An 18748-nucleotide genomic window follows, 5' to 3' on the forward strand; every position below is an offset into this window, starting at 1 on the left:
AAGCGAACCAACAAGTACAGTATCCGCTCACGATCCAGCCTCACGGGCCAAACATCGAACAAACGTATCTGATAGCTGCTGCTGGCTCGCGAAGTTCCGTGCAGTGCTCTCGCACCCCGACGGTTATCTGCGGTGGTAGGGTACGGTGTGATAACCGTCTGGGTACGAGACCACCGTGCAGCTGCTCAACACGTCCATCGACAGTTGTAAACCCGGACATGAGGGTGCAGACAGTGCAGGTTCACAATAATCGTGTTATTACACCGAGTCCCTACGGCTGATAAGTGACCCATTCCACAACCAGACGAGCTCTCTCACCTTCGTCTTCCCTTCTCTGAATAGAAGCTTCATCCCCTCCTTGATGAATTCTGGTTGCGAGATGAACTCAAAGGTCACAGTTGCGCGGTCGCCGGTGCGTAGGACCCCTTGCGGATGGTCCATCCCTACTATTCGAACAGTTTGGCGCACGGCCTATAAGGCAACATAAGTTCATGAAGTAGGGACGAAAAGAGGCTGAACATACACCACAATGAAGCATGGCCTTTGTGGTGAATGGAGGCACATCAATGCTGAATTTACGCGCCGACCGATGAAACATACCTGATAATTGTTCTGCAACGTTGTATTGTGACTGGACGGGCGTTAGCACCGATTCTCGCAGTCTGAGCGAGAGCGAAAACGCACTAGAGGATGAGGACTTGTCCTTCGAATTTCCGCACAGCTGCACAGCCAAGCGCTAATGAGCGTGACAAGAAACCAACAATATCCCAAACACACCTCTTGGCGGGGCGTCCGATTTATGCACAAGTACCATGCCTTTACGCACAGCTGCTTTGCGCACACGTTTCAGCGCCAGAGAGACGCACTGTCCGGCTTCAGCGCTGACGACTGGAGCCCTGATCATGAATGGATACAGATCAGAACGAAGCTTAAAAGCATATGAACTGCACCGGTCGCAAACTGGCCTTTTTCGCTGTATGCTCTTAACGGTAGTGCTCTCGAAGTTTCCGTTAGAATCCGGTCCAAAGAGAACAGCATCGCCAGCTTTGATTTTCCCACTATTCAAGATACCGTCCACGACAGTCCCAACATACGGCACAGACCTACGTGCGTGTACCCTGATGAGACCCAAAGCTAAATCAGAGAGTAAATTTGCCTCACCATACTTCAGTGATGGAGTACTGTTAAAATGAAAACATGAGCGCATGTTGAGATGGACGCGGACAATTTGATACCTCTAATGGCTGATCCGCCTGGAATCGCTCGCTGTCACCTTCGCTGGAAGGCAGCAGATTAAGGAACATACGCAACTAAGTCATCGATGGACGTCGAAGTTTTTGAGCGCAAGCAGCAAACAGTGCTCACGTAGTCCAGACCTTCTCCTGTGACATTAGATACTTGGAACGTTGGGCAGATCCTGATTCTCGCTTTGAGCGTTGCATTCCACACCCACCGCAAGGGCTTACCTCTCCTTAGCAAAGACCTGAGAAACTTCGACAGCGGTCTCGAAAGACTTCACAAAAACCGGAGTTTTTCTAATATAGTTCTAGCTTAATAGGGGAAGACATCTTGATATTGTTGGAACATACCGGCATCCAGGGCTTTTCATGATCTTGGACACCTGTTGGATGGTTTTCTCCAGCACGTTTGGTGGCGTCATGTCGATCTAGCAATAGCCGCCGTCGATACAGATGCCAGTGTGTACGTGTAGCCGGTAGCGCTCACCTTAGTTATACATACCACCACGGGAACATTCAGAGCCAAGGCTATCGCAAGGTGCTCTTTCGACATGCCTATGAGCCCAGCATTACCACCAACGATCAGGATAACACAGGATGGAGCGCCAGATGTTAGGCCATATAATGTGGTCTTGAGATATCGCTCGTGTCCTGCCAGGTCTACAGGTTGTGTTAGTAGCAGTCAATTAGCAGTCTACACACAGTTGCTCCCACCACTGAATGAGACGATTTTTGCCGCCTGCACTGAGATCTCCTCCCAGCCCATCTTCTCCCGCCGGATGACGTCTGGATCGTTTGAAAGGGCAGTGATAGGTAAAATCGGAGCACCAGTAGGTCCAAAACCTAAAATCTGGGCGCGAATGGTGACGTTCAGCACCGGTAGAGCCGGAATGTGGAATATTACCTCCATGCCGACACTGGACGTACGCCCGCTCTCAATCTCGTGCTTGTGCCTGAATAAGCTGACTCGTGCTCGTCCCCTTCCATCATCTAATGTACCTGCAGGACGAGCGGTCAGTAGAATAGACGGTCCAACTAGAAGTCGTACCGCAGTACCTCGGGTGAGGACACCTAATGTTGTAGACTTCCCGCTATCTACGTTCCCGACCACAGCGCAGCGAACCTCGGGAGTAAGGGATACGTCCGGCGCAGGAAGTCGTAAGAGAAGTGCTGCTCGGGGATGAGTTGTTCTTGTATCAAATAGCACAGAGCTCTTCCCAGCGCCAGTCGATGAAAGCCTGAACAAGCCAAAGACGCGGAGGAAGACATACCTGACCGCCAACTTCATCAACCAGTCGTGATACTCGTGCACGTAGGATGTCTATCTCCTCCGAGGCGCGTGGAGTTCCCCGCCAGCCATCAGTGCCTTCCAGTGGTTGGCCTGCAAATAGAGCAATGTGTGGAGATTGGGCACCTATTCGAAAGATATATTCGCCTCTATTTCGTGTCAAGAGGGAAGCTATGATGTCGCGAGCTCGGTCGAGGTCTGAGGATACACCAGACAAGAGCAGAGTCTATGCGTAACCTCCTTAGCATGAGTCAATGCCGTTGTCTGGTAGTGTACATCGCTCACCTGAAGCCGTTTGTCCAGCTCTGACAAGTCCTCGGAGTCTGTATGCTTTCCTCCGTCACCAACGCTCCCATGCTCCCGGGCCTCATGGACCTCGGGCTTCGCGGCGGCGCGCTTCTTCTGATCTTTGTCTTTGTGCGATTCGATGTTCTGAACTCGGTTCTTGTGATCTTTGTCCTTGTGCGATTCGATGTTCTGAACTCGGTGTTTGGCAGCCTCGCGTAAGCGTATATCTTCGATCTCGTCCTGAAATGTCCGTAAGCTGGTCATGTTGACCAGAGTGGAGATGATGCGTCTGGACCACTTGTGGCATTCCCGCAGCTCTTTGACTGTTAGCCAGAGAGCGAGTCAGAGCCTACCTGAGTCAGTGCACTTCCGAGTCTTTGTATGTCACAGACGACTCAGCGCGCGCTGACTCCCGGCTGAAGGCTGTCACAACGATTGTTTCATGTTATTTGGACGAACGTTGGCGGAGTCTTGACTCCAGCTCAATCCCAGCTCAGGCTGTCAATGCGATGTAAACGGTTGGAAGTTGGGACGCAGCCGAGGGAGAGCATGAGGGCAGACTGGGAGACGGCCATACTTACTATGAGGTACCGGTAGCATCTCACGCAGTCGGCGAATACGGTTGCGGTAGGAGTCCTTCGGCGCTCGGTAGACTCGTGTTCATCCACCATGGCGCCGTATGCAGGATTTATGTCGCGGACGTAACATTTGAAGTTTCAGATGTTACACGTAAAGCTCGCTGGTTAAATGACATAGACTGCAACTACGGAAGCACACCATATAATCTTAGACATACAGCACACTGCCCGCGTCGCACACAGCGTTAGAGACCCGGGTGACGATAGCCTCCCATAGGGAAGAGCGTACCACGCTGTTCTTGCACAGTCACTGCAACAAGACCCAAGAGTTGAGTGGAACGGACACAACTAAGGCTGAGGGTGCCTTGGCCGAGTGACTCTGATTCTCATTTGTTTCTGCTAAGTTTGTGCATCAAAGTCCAGATTACAACGGCAAGTAAGACTGATTCCGCGGACTCGAGCTTCATGAGGAGATGCCTTGGACGGATGCAGACCTAGAAGAAAGTCACATCATAGCTCCTTTACCAATCCATGCCCCTCTTAGATAGTGCATCATAATGTCGGTTCTTGAAACCACTCTTGAAAACGAAGAGGAGGAGTACACCAGTTTCATGAATAAAAAAGTGATCACCGCCTCAGTGCAGCAAACATTGACGCGATGTGACTCATGTGAGCGCGTCTTCGCGGTGATGGTCACATAATTTCTGTGACACACATGCGAGCGGTCGAACAACTTGAAGTTGTCTCTTCAGTGTGGACGGCTTCACCGTCAACCAGAGTCATGTCTAGCGACGCAGGGCCTTCGCAACAGCCGCCCCCACGCCCGCTATTTGGCACTATCCCAGGCTTGCTTGACCCTTCTCAGCCAGATCGTCTTCTCCGTGTTCCAGACGCCACACTGTCCTTCGCCTCGTTTCACCCGCTTGCCGCATCACGAGCAGACAACATATCAAACAGACGCAAGCCTTTTTCTTATGACGAACTGTCTCCTCCAAAGCGTATTGTGATAGAAACAATCCCCGGGCCAAATGGCGGGAACTTATGGCGGTTTGTTCCTCGTGCGCGATTGGAGCATGGCGTGGAGAGTGAAGGTTCGTGGCCAAGAACCATAGAAATTTGCGGGTGAGCAGATTCAATCACTATGGTATCTATGCTTTCTCCTCATATATCCCGGTCGCTGCATCTTATGATCTGCAGTGGATTGTTTGTCTGCTCCCAGGATCAGTGGGATATCTACAAACTGGATCCAGAATATGACTGTTTTGTCAGGGCATCTCCGCATATTACGGCTGTGTCTAGAAAGAAGGGCAAGGAACGAGTTGATTCCCGAGACGTTCCACATATGTGGACAGGTGCGACATATAACACTCCCCTCAGGACCAAACGTCGGCTTCCTTCACCGACCTCAGATGAGAGGCCAAGTGAGGAAGTCCGCAAGAGGTTTCGGTCAGCTGTAAACATCTCTGATGCTGATACTGTGAAGGGTGGGAGTGCGCCCCATCACATGTCTCCTTCTGATGAAGAGGATGAAGTAGAAGAGATTATAGCTGATGACCCGAGACTTTCACGTCATTCAAGACACCCGCCATACTACTCTGGCAAACCCCCAAATAAAACAAGGTCTACCGGAAGCGGTAGAGGTTTTCGCCAGGCGGAGGAAAATCGTAGGAGAAAGAGAGACATGTTCGCCACGAATATCAGCACATCGATGGGCACTTCTACGGAAGACGCGGAAATGATTGATCTCACGACAGGGTCTGACGAGTCCTCCCAGCCTGGTTCATCTATTCCCCCAAATGCAGCTAAACGAAAGGGTGGGCATGTCTAGACGAATGCATATACGACATAAGCTGAAACAACCCATTTATCAGTACCGCCAGTATTTGATCCAAACTCAGAGAGTGGTAGTGCCAGTCATCCAATAGATATTACCACAGAACCGTCAGGGCCGTCCTATAAACGAGCTCGCACCGAGTCACCAATGTCTATACGACGTGCCATGCAGGAGAAACTGCGAGGCCGGGAAAGACAGCGGATGTCTCAATATCGAGACCGCGCAAATGGATGGAATCGGAAGTGGCACGAAACCTTTATGAACGACATCTTCTCTGGGATACCCGAGGAAAGTAGCATACCTTTCCAAGGTACGATATTTGTTGACGCACCCTCCGTATTTTCTCATTTCTCCTTCAGAAGATGGCGGAAGTGCAAAACCAGACGACCATACCCAGCAGACAGACGAGAACGGTGAAGATGCCATGCACCGCGCCTTAATCGAGGAATCGCAGAGAAAGATGGCTGAACTTCAGCGGGATAAGCCACTGTGGGAGGAGGCGGCAAAAAAGCGGAAAGAACAGGAGATCGCTGAAGAAAGGGCTAGGCAAGCAAAGAGGGAACAAGAGAGAAGAACAGCAGCAGCTGAAGCAGAGGCAAGAGCACGGCAACGACAAGCAGAGGCACGTGCAGAGGCGGAGCGGCTGGCGCAAGAGGAAAGAGCCAGGGTAGAGCGAGAACAAATAAGGCGTCAGTGGCGGCAGCAGCAAGCTCGCTGGTCCCAGGGATCGTGGACGACCCAACGCGCGCTTGAGCGATACAAGTTGCTTTGCGAGACTTTCGACACTACGAAATTCACATCGTCCGATCCGATCACTTTTGATATTGTCCCTTGGCCTGTTTTGCACTCACCGTCCATCCTGACTGTGGAAGACGTCGACTGGACGGCCGTCGAGTCTTTCTTCCATACCGTAAAACCACACATGCGCAGCCAGGACTACAAGATGTTCGTGGAGAAGAGCCACAAGCGGTTTCATCCCGACAGATGGAGAGCCAGGGGGCTCTTGAAGAGCGTAGAAGATGACGAGTTGCGTGGTTGTCTAGAGGTTGCAGCGAACACTGTGGCTCAGGCACTCACTCCTTTGTGGAGAGAGGTCAGAGGGGGGTGAATATTTATATTTGTACGGGATTTCCATGGCTTCTCTTGCATCCTAGTTTGATCATAGGTCGTTGGCACAGATTCAAGATTATTGCATATCACTTATTCCTGTTACTCGCGCCTGTCGTCTCGCCTAGTTGTGAAGTTCATCCAGGAGTTTCCACAATTTATTTCGGCTCGGCTCTCTGGTCTTAGGGTGGGATCACTGCTTCCTCGGGGAGCTTATCAATATCATGTCCTCACCCATTCTGAGATGATCTTCTGACGGTCATAGATTTTGTGTTGCTGATTGTTTGTCGCAACGTGCAATCGTCGATTCTTCTTGTGAGCACGATTTATCCTTGCTGCGATTGTATTTAGGTCTGTACAGCTATGATGGGTGGGCGGCTTGCTGTTTTGATGGTGTTTCTGTTTACCACGACTGCGCCAACTGCTGTTTCGTATTTGTGTTGCTCGGCCTGTCCGGACGCACCAACGGAGCATTGGATGGTAGGAATGCCATGCTCGGTGCTATATTTTGACTGACGAGAATATTAACGAGATACACAGAATATGGTGCATACCAATGTTTGGTCTCCGGTATTATGCATACACAGTGATGCTCACTACTCACCGCTTGCAGCCTTGTGCAGCCTGTGCATAGTGTTACAGCGCGCGCGCCCGGTGGCGTAGAGCAGAGGCTGCAATCCAGGTGTGCGCTTCAAACAACTCACCGTACTAACACCGAACAAAACACCGACACCTGATGCCAAGCCTCAAGTGTACCTGCGCATACAACCAGGACCACGTTCCATTTATCCTAGGGCTTGGATTTCCTAGTATGACCGCCCTGTCTATGAAGTCGTACGACCCTTGCAGCACTTACTACTGCACCGAGGGACAAGGTTGACGCCAGGAGTCATGGGAGCGTATCCACGTTACAAAAGAGCAGCTCATACGTTACTGCAAAATGAAAGATTCAATCTGGTGCGTCGCGGTCGGAGTAAGTCAACACCATTGGTCCGTCGTCTTCCTGCCAAGTTCCTGCGCTGCAAGTGGGAGGAAGAAGCACGGATCACACGGCCTCACGTCGCACCAGTTCCCGACGCGGGTACCCCCTACTGAAGCCAGTGAGCTCCAAGGACAAGGCGTTGGAGATCTGTAGATCTTACCCCAGCGTCGGTGGAGACAACCGTACGTCGGGACGAGGCAGCTCTGGGGCATGACAACACACGAATAAGTTTTGCCGCATCACAAGCGTGAGGTCTATCCGCATTGTGTCTGCGTGCCTCGGATTGCACCGCATTGCATCCTGCTGGGTGAGTCGGTCACTCCTGTCATAGGCGACGTGAGAAAACAGACAGGCTTTAGCAAATCGCTCCAAATAAATTTGCGGAAGGACAAAAAAATCGCTTGTTAGAGAAAAAAAGCAATAAACTGGAAGGTCTTTCAGAGTGGTAGTCTGGTCGTTGCACGCGACGCGTTCACATCACGTGGCGGGAAACGAGTAGATTCCCCTCGGACTGCGCCTCGCCGCGACTCGTCGGTGGTGATGCCATCCTCGCCTGCATACGAACTAGTTCCCACTGACGCAAACGTAGACTCGGGGGACCAATCTCAGCCTAGACCACGCTCGCGTCGCCTGGCAGCAACCAAGTCATTGCTCCTTGCCTTGGCTTTCTGTGTCGTCGCAATAGCAGCCTTCAAAGCTGGGCAGTGGTCAGTGAAAGTCATTCCCGCCGACCACACGGTTTCTCCGGGAAAACCAGATACAGAGGAAGTTGGAAATCCTTCCGCCGCACCTACAAACGATACAAATATGTCTTCTGGGAAGTATAGCGTTGGATAGTGCGTTGAAACGCTCTCTTCGTCCTGAGTGCGTCATTCATCCCTGATTATTTCAGCTTCGTGAATTGGTAATGTTTCAGAACATTTTCCACCGACTTATACTGAATGCGCAGAGAACAGGGGGATTTACGGCAGAAAGTTTCCCCCATCCCTGATCCCGGTGGAAAACTTGACGTACGTTCTTATGAGGGGGTAAACCCGTAATCTGTTTCATTGACGTATGCCAGTATAGTCATATCCTGTACGCATTTGCGAATATCAAAGCAGATACTGGTGAGGTCTTCCTGTCTGATACGTGGGCCGACCAGGAGATACACTATGCTGGTGACTCTTGGAATGACGTTGGCAACAACCTGTATGGAAATTTCAAAGCATTGTACAACCTGAAGAAGCAGAATCGCCATCTGAAAGTCATTCTGTCCATTGGGGGTTGGACATATTCCCCGACTTTCCACCCAATTGTCGTTTCCCCCGCGCTCAGATCGAAGTTCGTGGCGTCGGCCATCAGACTGCTAGAAGACAACGGTCTAGATGGGCTGGACGTTGATTATGAATATCCGCAGAATGACGAGCAAGCGAGAGGTTACGTCGAGCTGTTGAGGGAACTGAGGGAAGGACTAGACGCGCACGCCAGACGAAAGGATATCAGTCATAGATTCCTTCTGACTGTGAGTGCACGTTGTGACGTACGTCATCGTTTGCTCACCTATGTGCTCTGATTAGATCGCAGCGCCATGTGGTCCGGATAACTACAAGAAACTTCATGTCTCAGAAATGGATCGGTATCTCGACTTTTGGAACATGATGGCGTATGACTTCTGTAGGTGGCCTTGTTACCTACTCGTGGCATTCATTAATGATTTGATTTCCGTGCGAGTACAGCCGGTTCATGGGACCACATTGCAAATCATCAAGCGAACATCTTCGGAGGGCCGATCAGTGCGTCCCAGTCGATACATTGGTATATCTCCAAGGGGGTGCCTCGCAACAAGCTCATTTTGGGTATTCCCCTGTACGGGCGAAGTTTCATGAATACCGAGGGTCCTGGACACTCCTTCCAGGGTATAGGACCCGGTAGCTGGGAACAAGGTGTCTATGACTACCGCGCACTTCCCCTACCAGGTTCCTACATGCACCGCGACGAACAGGCACTTGCCAGTTGGTCGTACAACTTCCAAACGAAGGAGATGGTGAGTTTCGATTCAGAAGAAGTTGGATGGTGGAAGGGGGAGTGGATAAGGAAGGAGGGTCTCGGAGGAAGCATGTTCTGGGAGCTTAGCGGGGATAAGGGGAGTCAGAGGGAAGGCATGGAAGGTGGCCCGGGTAAGGAAGCGCAGCCAGGGAAGAGTTTGGTTGCTGTGGTGAAGGAGGCGATGGGCGGGCTGGATACCAGCCCCAATTGGTTGCAGTATGAAGGCAGCAAGTTTGATAACATGAGGAAGGGGATGATGTGACGATTACTCTAATGGACCAGCTTCGATCTCCTTCGTTCCGATGTTCCAATAATCATGACACGATCCACACGCGTTACCATATACATCCTTAATACCTACTATCAAGTCACCTGTATTCCCGTCTTCTCTTCGGTGGCATACTGCCCATCCACCCTGATAGCCGACGCAGCTTCTCATCATTCCGAGGACAGGCTATGGTCTAACAATCCGAGGTGCAAGCATGAACTACGGTTACCTCGTACCGTCTACGAAACTGCAGATCTCAAACTTCACGGCACGAAGTCTGATCCTGAACACCACAGCTGAAGTACGTCATCAATTCATTGGTGGCAGGAAGCTAAACTGGAAAGTGAAGGAAACGCGCTCGGTTGGCGGAGAACAAACGCGTCTAATGTCGTTCTTGAACGGTTGCCTTTTTGGATGCGATGTCGGCTAAGATGCCATCTGACAACTTGTATATGCCGTGGGCGTAGGCCAAAAAAAATCGCAGCTGCTTGTCTGATGCGTTCTTCTAAGGTGTTTAAGGCTCGTCATTTGTCTTCTGAGTCTTGTGCTGACCGCATCGGTGCCATCCAGAAGCCATCGATTAGCAAATAGCAACTTCTCACAGTCTACATAGCTTCTCCATTCCTCCCGCTCTCCTGGCATCAAGAAATATAAGGGCGATACAGCTTCAAATAGACGGCCGACTTCAGGCCATCAGTTCAGCGTTAAAGTTCACGGACAGCTCCTCCGGTACCGGAGAGTCCGACCCTGAAACTTTCCGCTGATATCGTATACCTCTCGCGCAGATTCGTCATTTATTCGGGGTGCGGCTACATGGTAATCGGTGCGTTTGACGCGAGTCTCCAGAGAAGCTTCGTACGTAAAATAAGATGCGATTGGGCATGCATGTTGTGCGTGTAAGCCACCCAAACTTTGTTTTTTCCGCGGCCAACGGCTCCGAGATCTGCAATTATCCACGCTCGACTGCGGGTCGCGCAGCACGCGTTTGGTTCGAGTGAGACAGTTGAGTCATCACCTAGTAAGCTCGCACCGTCTGTGTTGTTTCAACTTTAGCGGACCATTCAGAGACTTTGAACGCAGCAGCAGAGTCATAGGCGTGGCGAGCCTCGAGGCGCGGCTTCTCGGGACAGGGTCTCTGTTGTGGACACTCATTGAACGCATACCAGCTCGCGTGAGCCACATGCATGCTGGACTGGTCCACCTATCGATATCGATCTCCGCAGCGACACGCGTTCGTCGCGCTGAAGCTACAGACTATCCACGGTATTTTCTGGCTCGCTGATGGCTCATATTAGCCTTTGATTCTGCGTTCTGACCTGACGATCAATAAAATGATACTGGGTGAAACAGGCGACATGAAAGTTCTGTCTGACGATCAGGCTTTAACCTACTCATGGAGGTCATAATGACATAGGTTGCATCTATCTAGAATACCGGCCATCGTACAAGATTAATTTCACTTACTGTGCTCTGACGTTTGAACTATCTACATCGTCTACCCACGAACGTCGAGCCGCATGAGTTGATGCGTCGCTGCATGCGCACCATGAATCATGATCAGTGGACTCACGAGAGTAATATGCTCCTGAATCGTTGGTCGATGCAGTCTCCACATACGTAGCACATGTAATCAAGCATATCCCGAGGGGATACAATATTACATACATACAAACGGAAATGCAATTTGAGGATTGTTCGATCGCTCGGACGGCGAAAACAAATAAGACAAGCAGGACACGACGTGATAGCTATGAATACAGATACAGAAAGCACTTCGTGAGAGGTCATAATCGTAACTGGAGATCACATAGAAATTGCCCGTCCTTGACCAATTTCCCGAACGTCGCGAATAGTGGAGCGCCCTCTATCCACGTCGCCCTTGCCGTATGTATCTGGTTCAGGGTCGAAGGCTTTGTCCGCTCGCACATAACTTATGACCCGAGGGCTCTTGTGAGTAAATCCGGCGAAGGCTAGGGCCTTCCGCACTTCTAAGATATCAGCGCCGTGTACTTTGTCTCGGAGAAGCGGATCACGAGTGGCATCCGCAGCTGCCCCGTTCGCGGGAGCAAGAGGCTATTAAACATGAGATGTAGCGGCGCAGTTTTGCTCAAGTTTGAACACTGACCTCTGCCGGTATGTCGTCATCGAAATGACGCGTGTCTTCCGGATGGTGAAGCTCAGGTCGATAAGGTGCCGGGTATCTGTGTATGTTGTCCCAATCTATGCCCCGGAACCAAGGATGTGCCTAAGGAAGTAACCAGCCGTTCAGTCGCACTGCATATATTTGAGGCATGGGTTTGACCTTGATCAAATGAGACCCATCCACGTTGCTCGGAAAGCCGGCGGGAGAGATGAAGCCGCTCCGCCTAGCCTGCACGATCATAGAGTTAGGCCTGCTCACGGACGATGAGGCTTGAGAGCCAAGTCGATCCTCAGGTTCGCAAAGGAGTTGCTCCATGAGGTTAACTCCCTCCCGTGAAACACGCGGACGCGAGGGAAAACGCAGCGATTGTCGCCAATTCAGAATCTTTTGGCGAGTGATGTGACGCTATACATAGTGCCAGATATATCGGGAGTGCATCCCAGGCTGAGTGAGCAAAAACAAACTCCTGCTATTGCCTCTAGACTCACCGAATTGCTGACAAAGGGGGGAAATCTGAGAGGCGAACGTCCAGTCGTCAATACCTGGATTCACAGGAGTATCGAAAAAACACACCCGTAGAGGCATTCAAACATAATAACACCGAGACTCCACCAATCACAGGAATATGAGTATCCGTGTCCTCGTATGACTTCAGGCGACACTGGCGCCAACATGAATACATGGATCCTGCATTACTATCGTCCAGCGTGTACACTCACTGTAGGAATTGGTCCCGCATCTGCGAGGAGACGGGCAGTGCAATCACCATCAGCACCAGTAGTGCTAGGAATGAAGCAGGACTACTCACACCGAGTACGCCAGCTGCACGGAGCGAGATTTCGGAGATGAGATCTTGCCGATGTCAAAGGAATTGCTTTTTGGTGCATACCTTCCGGCTGTTCTTCTCCCTCCAGGTAAAGATTCTTCCTTGACCGTCATCTCCACCCATCAACCGTTCTACGTCCTTGCGGTCCATGCGCCTCGTCCTCATGCCGTCAGACTGGGAAGCGGGACTGTCCTCGAGGTCTATGCCATATTTGTGTAGCAGGTGTAGTCGCTGTTGCTCGTAATCTGGACATAAAACGTGCAGCGAGGAAGACGACGAAGGAGACGAGGGGAGACTAACACGAGGTGTCATGTGCCCAGTGTAGATCCGTGCTGTCAACGCGAAAATAACAAGAAGTAGATAATGGAAAATTAATTTCCAATATGTCGCGGATAATTGTATTACTGACGCAAGACCGAAATCGCTAAGTTTGATGTGCCCGTCCGGGTCGAACAAGAAGTTCTGTCGATAAAAAGATATGAGTCATCGATTCCAAGATAAGAAAACGTTAAACTTGAGCATAGAGGAGACGCGGGATCATCAGAGCTCATACTCACATCCGGCTTGATATCTCGGTGGATAAACCCGTGTTTATGGCATGACTCAATCGCGAGGACCATCTATGTGGGAGCGCGACGAAAGTATGGAAAAACAGAGGCCAGAGGATCATCTAGAAGGTCAGAAACCACCTGGTAAGCGACAACGGAGGCCCGAACCTCGGCGAGGTAGAACCGCGTGAAATCTTCCTCGAAAACATCTCTTTCTATCAGGAGGTTGAGAAGGTCCCCTCCGCCCATATATTCAAGTACCTATCGGAAATGAAATCAATATGAAATCAGCCTCCTATCTACGAGCGGAATACGAGCCAAAAAAAAACTGACAAGGTAGAGGTGGTCACGATCTTGGAAGCTGTAGTACAGTCTGACAATCCACTCTGCTCCTCCAGGACTGCTGACCAGTGACGCAGATTTCAAGATGTCTCGCTCAGCCCGGACATGTCCCTCTTGTCCCTTACGTAACATATCTGTCTTCCGCAACTGTGGAAATGAAGTGTAGAGATAAGTACGGGATGAAGGATCAAGTTCCGACGAAGGCATAAAATGGAAGGAAGTCACCTGTTTCATGGCAAATAGCTGGCCCGTCGAACGCTCACGCACGAGGGAAACGACCCCGAAAGCACCTGCAACATCGCATTATGGGCCGATCCGCGGCCTAGGACTCGAGAACATGGCACTAACCGTGTCCAATTGTCTTCAGGTTGACAAATGCACTGACATCGACCTTTCTCCTGAGTTCTCGCAAGTAGTCCGTCTCGTTCTGCCGCCATCGGCCCCGGATGTAGTCCTTCTGAGTCTCATTCAATTGCATATTGAGCATCTCCTTTTCCATGGCTAGTCTCCTTTGCTCTCTAGAAGGCGGATGCCGAAGAAGCGGAAAATAAAGGTTCTCGAAGTAAATTTTCGCAGATACGGCCTTTTCCAGAGTTGCCAAGGACGGCTGAAAGGGTCTAAGAGGGACAATCGGAAGTTCTTTCTCCGGGTCCATGGCCACTGTGTCCTCATTTTCATGTTCGGGATGCGCAGCAAGACCAGTGGTCCATCGGATGGTGGAATTTCCAGGTTGTCCATAGGGGACCTGGCTGGTAACGGGTGATGATTGTGCCGGCGAGCTGGGGCTCAAAGAGATGTTTTCCATAGCTGCAGTGGTCAGCGTCGAAGATGTAGTGCTAAGACCGTTGACAACTCGGAGAGGGGATGGCTGTCCTGCATCAGGCTTGTTGAAGTTGCTCTGAGTAGGCTTCAGCGCGTTGACAACTTCGTTGATAGCTCTTGCCTGGTTACTCTGGCGAATGCGATCCTTGATTGGATCCGCCCAGCGTGGATCTGGAAGAAGCAGTCAAAACCGTGCAAACCAGTGTTGTAGACGTATGAGTCTGACCTCCCAGTTTGCCTTGCCCTTCTGGACCCCATCTCATGAGAAGAGCTTCGGCCTGGTCGACATCAGAGGCATGAATTAAATGGCTATGATAACGATAGCGCTGAGTTCCTCTTGAACAGATGGATACGCTTCGCAGACATACACGAATCCGGTAGGCTTGGACACCATATCCTTGCTGATCCTCCGCCGGTTCAAATTCTTGGCGGGAGTTGCGACAGGGTTATTAGGATGAATCTGGAGAGGTTTCGCGGCAGGATTCACAGAGGGTGTGATATCTCCATATCGAGGCCCAGCTACAGGTTCAGGACTATCTCGCCAGAGGAGTCGAGAAGGATACGGAGCTGACGGTATCAATGACAGGAGATCATAGAAACCTTTGTGCAGTAAAGTTCCACCGCGCAGAATACGGGAAGTTGGTTGATCATCATAAGTGGCGGTATGTGGCACCAACGGAGGATCGGGAACCGTCATGTATGGAGTATTGCTGTAATGATATGAGCTGGGCAGACTAGGCGAGCCATCCCAGTAAGGTTGGAATTCGAGAAGAGGAGGGCCTGGCGGTATTGGCAGCGCGCGACGTGGTGAGGCCGCCATGAAAGACATCCGCCGTGTGGCAAGGTGAGTCCGGTTCAGCAGCAGCGGACCGCGGAGATCCAGGAATGGCAAGTGCTGTTGAGAGACGCTCAAGAGACGCTGGCCGATGCATATATATGATTGCCCTTGTCTCGTAGCACACGACGCACGTAGATCCACAATTGCTCTGAGTACTACCGTTTCTTACAGAGACTAGCTTGCAATGAATATGATAGTCGAATGTTGTTGGATCGCGCACTCGAGTGACTCGACAGTAAGACTTTTCGAGTCTACTTCAAGGCTGAGACTCTCCAAAGTGGCAGTCACGCTCGACCCGATCCACCTCGTTCCCTTCTACATATTGAGGTATGTATGTACTTGGATTGTCGGATTGCTTCTGTTATGTACATGTCACTTCGTTGCCTATAATTCGGTCTCAGTGAATCTGATACAGTATCGATCGTTCACGTGTGGCACCGTGGTCCGACGCAACCAGATTAGGCAGGTCCTCGAAGTTCCACAGACTTCATCTCGGAGTGTTTCCGGCCGCGAACATAAGGGCAGCATCCGTCCCAATACTACTTACGCTAGAATGACGGATGACTCCGGAGAAAATACCAAGCCAAGGGACTCTCGGCAGCAGGTGGACCGGGGAGCCAAACATGAGCGGGACGGCGTGTAGATGCACGAGGCTGGTGGACTGGGACTCGTGTGTACTTGCAGGACCGTAACATGTGCCATAAGACGCGGCGCCTTCACTTGCACCTCTTTTCGCTCTAGTGACATGTTCCCAGTTGCCAGCGATCGCCAGCATTCTCCCGAAACCCGTTTTCCTTACCTGCCAATTTGTTTCCCATTTTCGTACTGAGCCGACACAGCCTCTCTCCAGGCATCCAGCATCCTGCTAGTGGAGTCGTTCAGTACAGGTGCGAGGCATCTTCGTGCATTCCTTCAGCTCTAGATTTTTACACTCTCTATCCCACCAGTGCGTGTCTACGCTTCCACAACGGCACCGCTCGCATCCTGTTCTCCTACATGTAACTGTCTTACGTGTGTCCGGCCGCTGTATTGACACATCAGGAGTAGTGTCCGCCTCGAGCCTGCCTGCAGCAATTTCACAGCTTTCTGCGCAAAAGTCATGAATCGCGTGGTGCCTCGTGCTTCTTCTTCCTCATACTTAATCGCGGAGAATCCTCCAGAAATTTCCGACGGTTATATTCTATCCTCGCTTAGTCGAACAATGTCGAACCATCCAGCCGACGATCACGTTCATTACGGCTGCTTCCCACCCCGAGCGCGTAGAAGCCCTGCAGGCGGAGGCAATAACAATAACACTGCACGCCGTGGATTATTTCATATGGGACAGGGTGGGCGAACTGTGCTCCCTCCTCTTCATCTACCGTTTCGAACCTCACGTTCCCCAGGTCCGTTTTCTCCAAAAATGCCTTACACTGTATGAGTCAAACTCAACTTGCTTGTATATTCAATGCAGCTCCTGACCCTTCTTTCTCTGCGAATCCTTATTCTCAGCAAGAGCCGCCGCAAAATCGAAGTGACTTTAATGTATCATCATATAGCCAATCCGGATGGCCTATTAATCCCAGTAAGCTCGATCAGTCTCTATCACCGCAATCGTCCCGAGATTGACAGACACATAATCTCTATCAGTACCGGGAACTCATCCATCGACTTCATTCGCAGCCGATCCAAGATACCCTCAGCAACAACCATACGGTTCATACCCACCTCAAGACTCTCGTACTCTACCACCACTCGCTAACACGCCACAGGCCCAAATGCACCTTGGGCCTTCTAATCCTTCCATGGAAATTGGGCCCAGCATCCGGTCTCCAACGGCAGGTTATCCTATTCAGTATTCTTCTTACCCCGCACAACAACAGCAGGCTTCCGCCTCGTACTATCCCCCCGCTCCAGATCCGAGAGATCTCCCTCCTCCGCTTGCGCCTATGGGGTTCGGCCCGCCTTCTGGTGTCATGCCTACAAGACGATCGTCGATGTCGGTCGATCGTACCGTTCCATCGCGATTGTCAGCTCACGGGACAGCTCCGTATCCCCGCAACCCTGCCATGATTCCGCCCTCGACTTACTCGCACGAGCAACCCGTGGCAGAACCAAGCATCAAGAAGAAGCGGAAACGCGCAGATGCTGAACAGTTGAAGGTTCTAAATGAAACCTACAACCGTACCGCGTTCCCATCCACGGAAGAGCGGATCGAGCTGGCGAAGAAATTGGGGATGTCTGCTAGGAGTGTGCAGATCTGGTAGGCGGTCCTTCGTATTAGGTTCCTTATATCATTGACTCGTATGTGGTTCTTTTCAGGTTCCAGAACAAGAGGCAGTCGATGCGCCAGAGCACTCGGCAGGCTTCCGCTGCAGGACCACCAACGACCACTGAGCCAGCCCGAGCATCGTCGCGGGGCTCGCTTCATGCTGCGCCACCTCCGGGATATGCTGGTCACCCATCAGGTGCCATCGCCTCCTCTAGCACTAGCCAGATATATGACCTTCCGCCCATAGGTGACTTGCATCACGGTGGTCATCTCATGCCCTCACCGCCGCCTTCCGGGCACCGTCGCGCCAGGAGCCACGAGGACGAGGAGGATCCTCACAGATATACAGGCCGACCATACTGACTTTAGGACCTCTTTAAACACCCGTTGTGTTGACCACAACGTTCTTACTTGTTCTTCCGTCCGCTGCCCCATTATTTCAACGCGATTCGTGTCGCAGTATCTCATTCACGGATCACCATCGGACCTCGCATCAGTTATATCATTCACCTATTCGCATCTAGTTCATTATTGCTCTGTATTGAAGCTGCTGCGTGATGTTATAAAACCTAGCACACTTATTGTTATGTACATGACGCGTACTGTATTCTAACTTACCGCTATACCTTATTATACGGGCCCATGACGATCATGTATATGCCGGACTTCCATGCACCTATCACGATACTAATATGCTACTATGTTGTATGCTACCTATATGATATCTGTAATCAGCTTTGGCTCGGAGTCGGATGCATCTGACATATTAATCTTTGCTAAGCGGGACGGCGGAGCGATCGTCCACGCTAAGCAGACAGAAGCTTAACCATCAATTACGGACGGTCCTTGAGAGGCGTGCACCGGCAACAAGATTGTAGATAAGCCTGCGGTGCGTTGCGCAGACGCCTCCTCCGAACAAGTGGATGCTTCAAAATTGAACGTTGAACGTTTGAACGCTCGGTGGCGCTCGGGGCTGACGGAACCAATGCGATTCAATCGATCTCACGGCGGTTAAAGAGCAACGTTTCCCGGAAGCAAATCCAGATTCTTGGCCGTGAACCTACGAGAAAAAAAGTATGGATCGACGAACTAGCCAAATGGGCCAATTGAGAATGGACGCATCTGGGAACTGCTGAGGGTTCTGAGTCTGACGGGTTGCTGACGGGAGAACAAAAGTCCAGGCACGTGATTACACAGAACACGGCAAGCGGCACAAGATTTCTGATTTACACTCGGGCTTTCTGATAGATGTCACAGACACAGTGCTACTTACGGTTGATGCTGCAGTAGGTGCTGGCGCATCGTCAAAATTACACTGGCGTTGCACGAGACAACTGGTTAGTACGAGGGCGAAGAGCCGGCGACGT

General features: G+C 51.2%; 5 protein-coding genes across 5 annotated transcripts; 3 read left to right on the forward strand and 2 right to left on the reverse strand.

The window, feature by feature from the left end:
- Positions 1–241: 241 nt before the first annotated feature.
- On the reverse strand, positions 242–3078 carry SCP_0308160 (P-loop containing nucleoside triphosphate hydrolase protein; the record flags this gene model as incomplete). Its single annotated transcript, XM_027756203.1, has 18 exons — positions 242–271; positions 319–471; positions 524–541; positions 601–631; positions 685–721; positions 778–896; positions 966–1103; positions 1162–1181; positions 1236–1310; positions 1366–1417; positions 1467–1535; positions 1590–1666; positions 1726–1898; positions 1953–2088; positions 2143–2237; positions 2295–2451; positions 2510–2752; positions 2812–3078. The coding sequence occupies 18 exons, from the start codon at positions 3076–3078 to the stop codon at positions 242–244; spliced, it is 1890 nt and encodes a 629-aa protein (XP_027612004.1).
- Positions 3079–4173: 1095 nt separating this feature from the next.
- Positions 4174–6334, forward strand: SCP_0308170 (predicted protein; the record flags this gene model as incomplete). The annotated part of the gene is made up of 4 exons (XM_027756204.1): positions 4174–4514; positions 4590–5206; positions 5264–5536; positions 5586–6334. 4 exons carry the CDS (start codon positions 4174–4176, stop codon positions 6332–6334), a joined length of 1980 nt encoding a protein of 659 aa, XP_027612005.1.
- A 1521-nt stretch (positions 6335–7855) lies between these two features.
- Positions 7856–9605, forward strand: SCP_0308180 (Endochitinase B; the record flags this gene model as incomplete). The annotated part of the gene is made up of 6 exons (XM_027756205.1): positions 7856–8151; positions 8208–8219; positions 8272–8325; positions 8384–8819; positions 8875–8971; positions 9034–9605. 6 exons carry the CDS (start codon positions 7856–7858, stop codon positions 9603–9605), a joined length of 1467 nt encoding a protein of 488 aa, XP_027612006.1.
- A 1809-nt stretch (positions 9606–11414) lies between these two features.
- SCP_0308190 (Serine/threonine-protein kinase CBK1) lies at positions 11415–15112 on the reverse strand (the record flags this gene model as incomplete). The annotated part of the gene is made up of 17 exons (XM_027756206.1): positions 11415–11684; positions 11737–11856; positions 11914–12159; positions 12243–12267; positions 12328–12415; positions 12474–12493; positions 12563–12576; positions 12644–12825; positions 12881–12912; positions 12990–13042; positions 13138–13200; positions 13297–13389; positions 13462–13617; positions 13696–13760; positions 13819–14463; positions 14519–14601; positions 14661–15112. The coding sequence occupies 17 exons, from the start codon at positions 15110–15112 to the stop codon at positions 11415–11417; spliced, it is 2607 nt and encodes an 868-aa protein (XP_027612007.1).
- Positions 15113–16448: 1336 nt separating this feature from the next.
- SCP_0308200 (predicted protein) lies at positions 16449–17744 on the forward strand (the record flags this gene model as incomplete). The annotated part of the gene is made up of 5 exons (XM_027756207.1): positions 16449–16515; positions 16584–16694; positions 16760–17372; positions 17432–17577; positions 17629–17744. The coding sequence occupies 5 exons, from the start codon at positions 16449–16451 to the stop codon at positions 17742–17744; spliced, it is 1053 nt and encodes a 350-aa protein (XP_027612008.1).
- Positions 17745–18748: the final 1004 nt, after the last annotated feature.

Source organism: Sparassis crispa, assembly GCF_003851025.1.
Source record: "Sparassis crispa DNA, contig_000002F, whole genome shotgun sequence".
Classification (NCBI taxonomy): Eukaryota; Fungi; Basidiomycota; class Agaricomycetes; order Polyporales; family Sparassidaceae; genus Sparassis; species Sparassis crispa.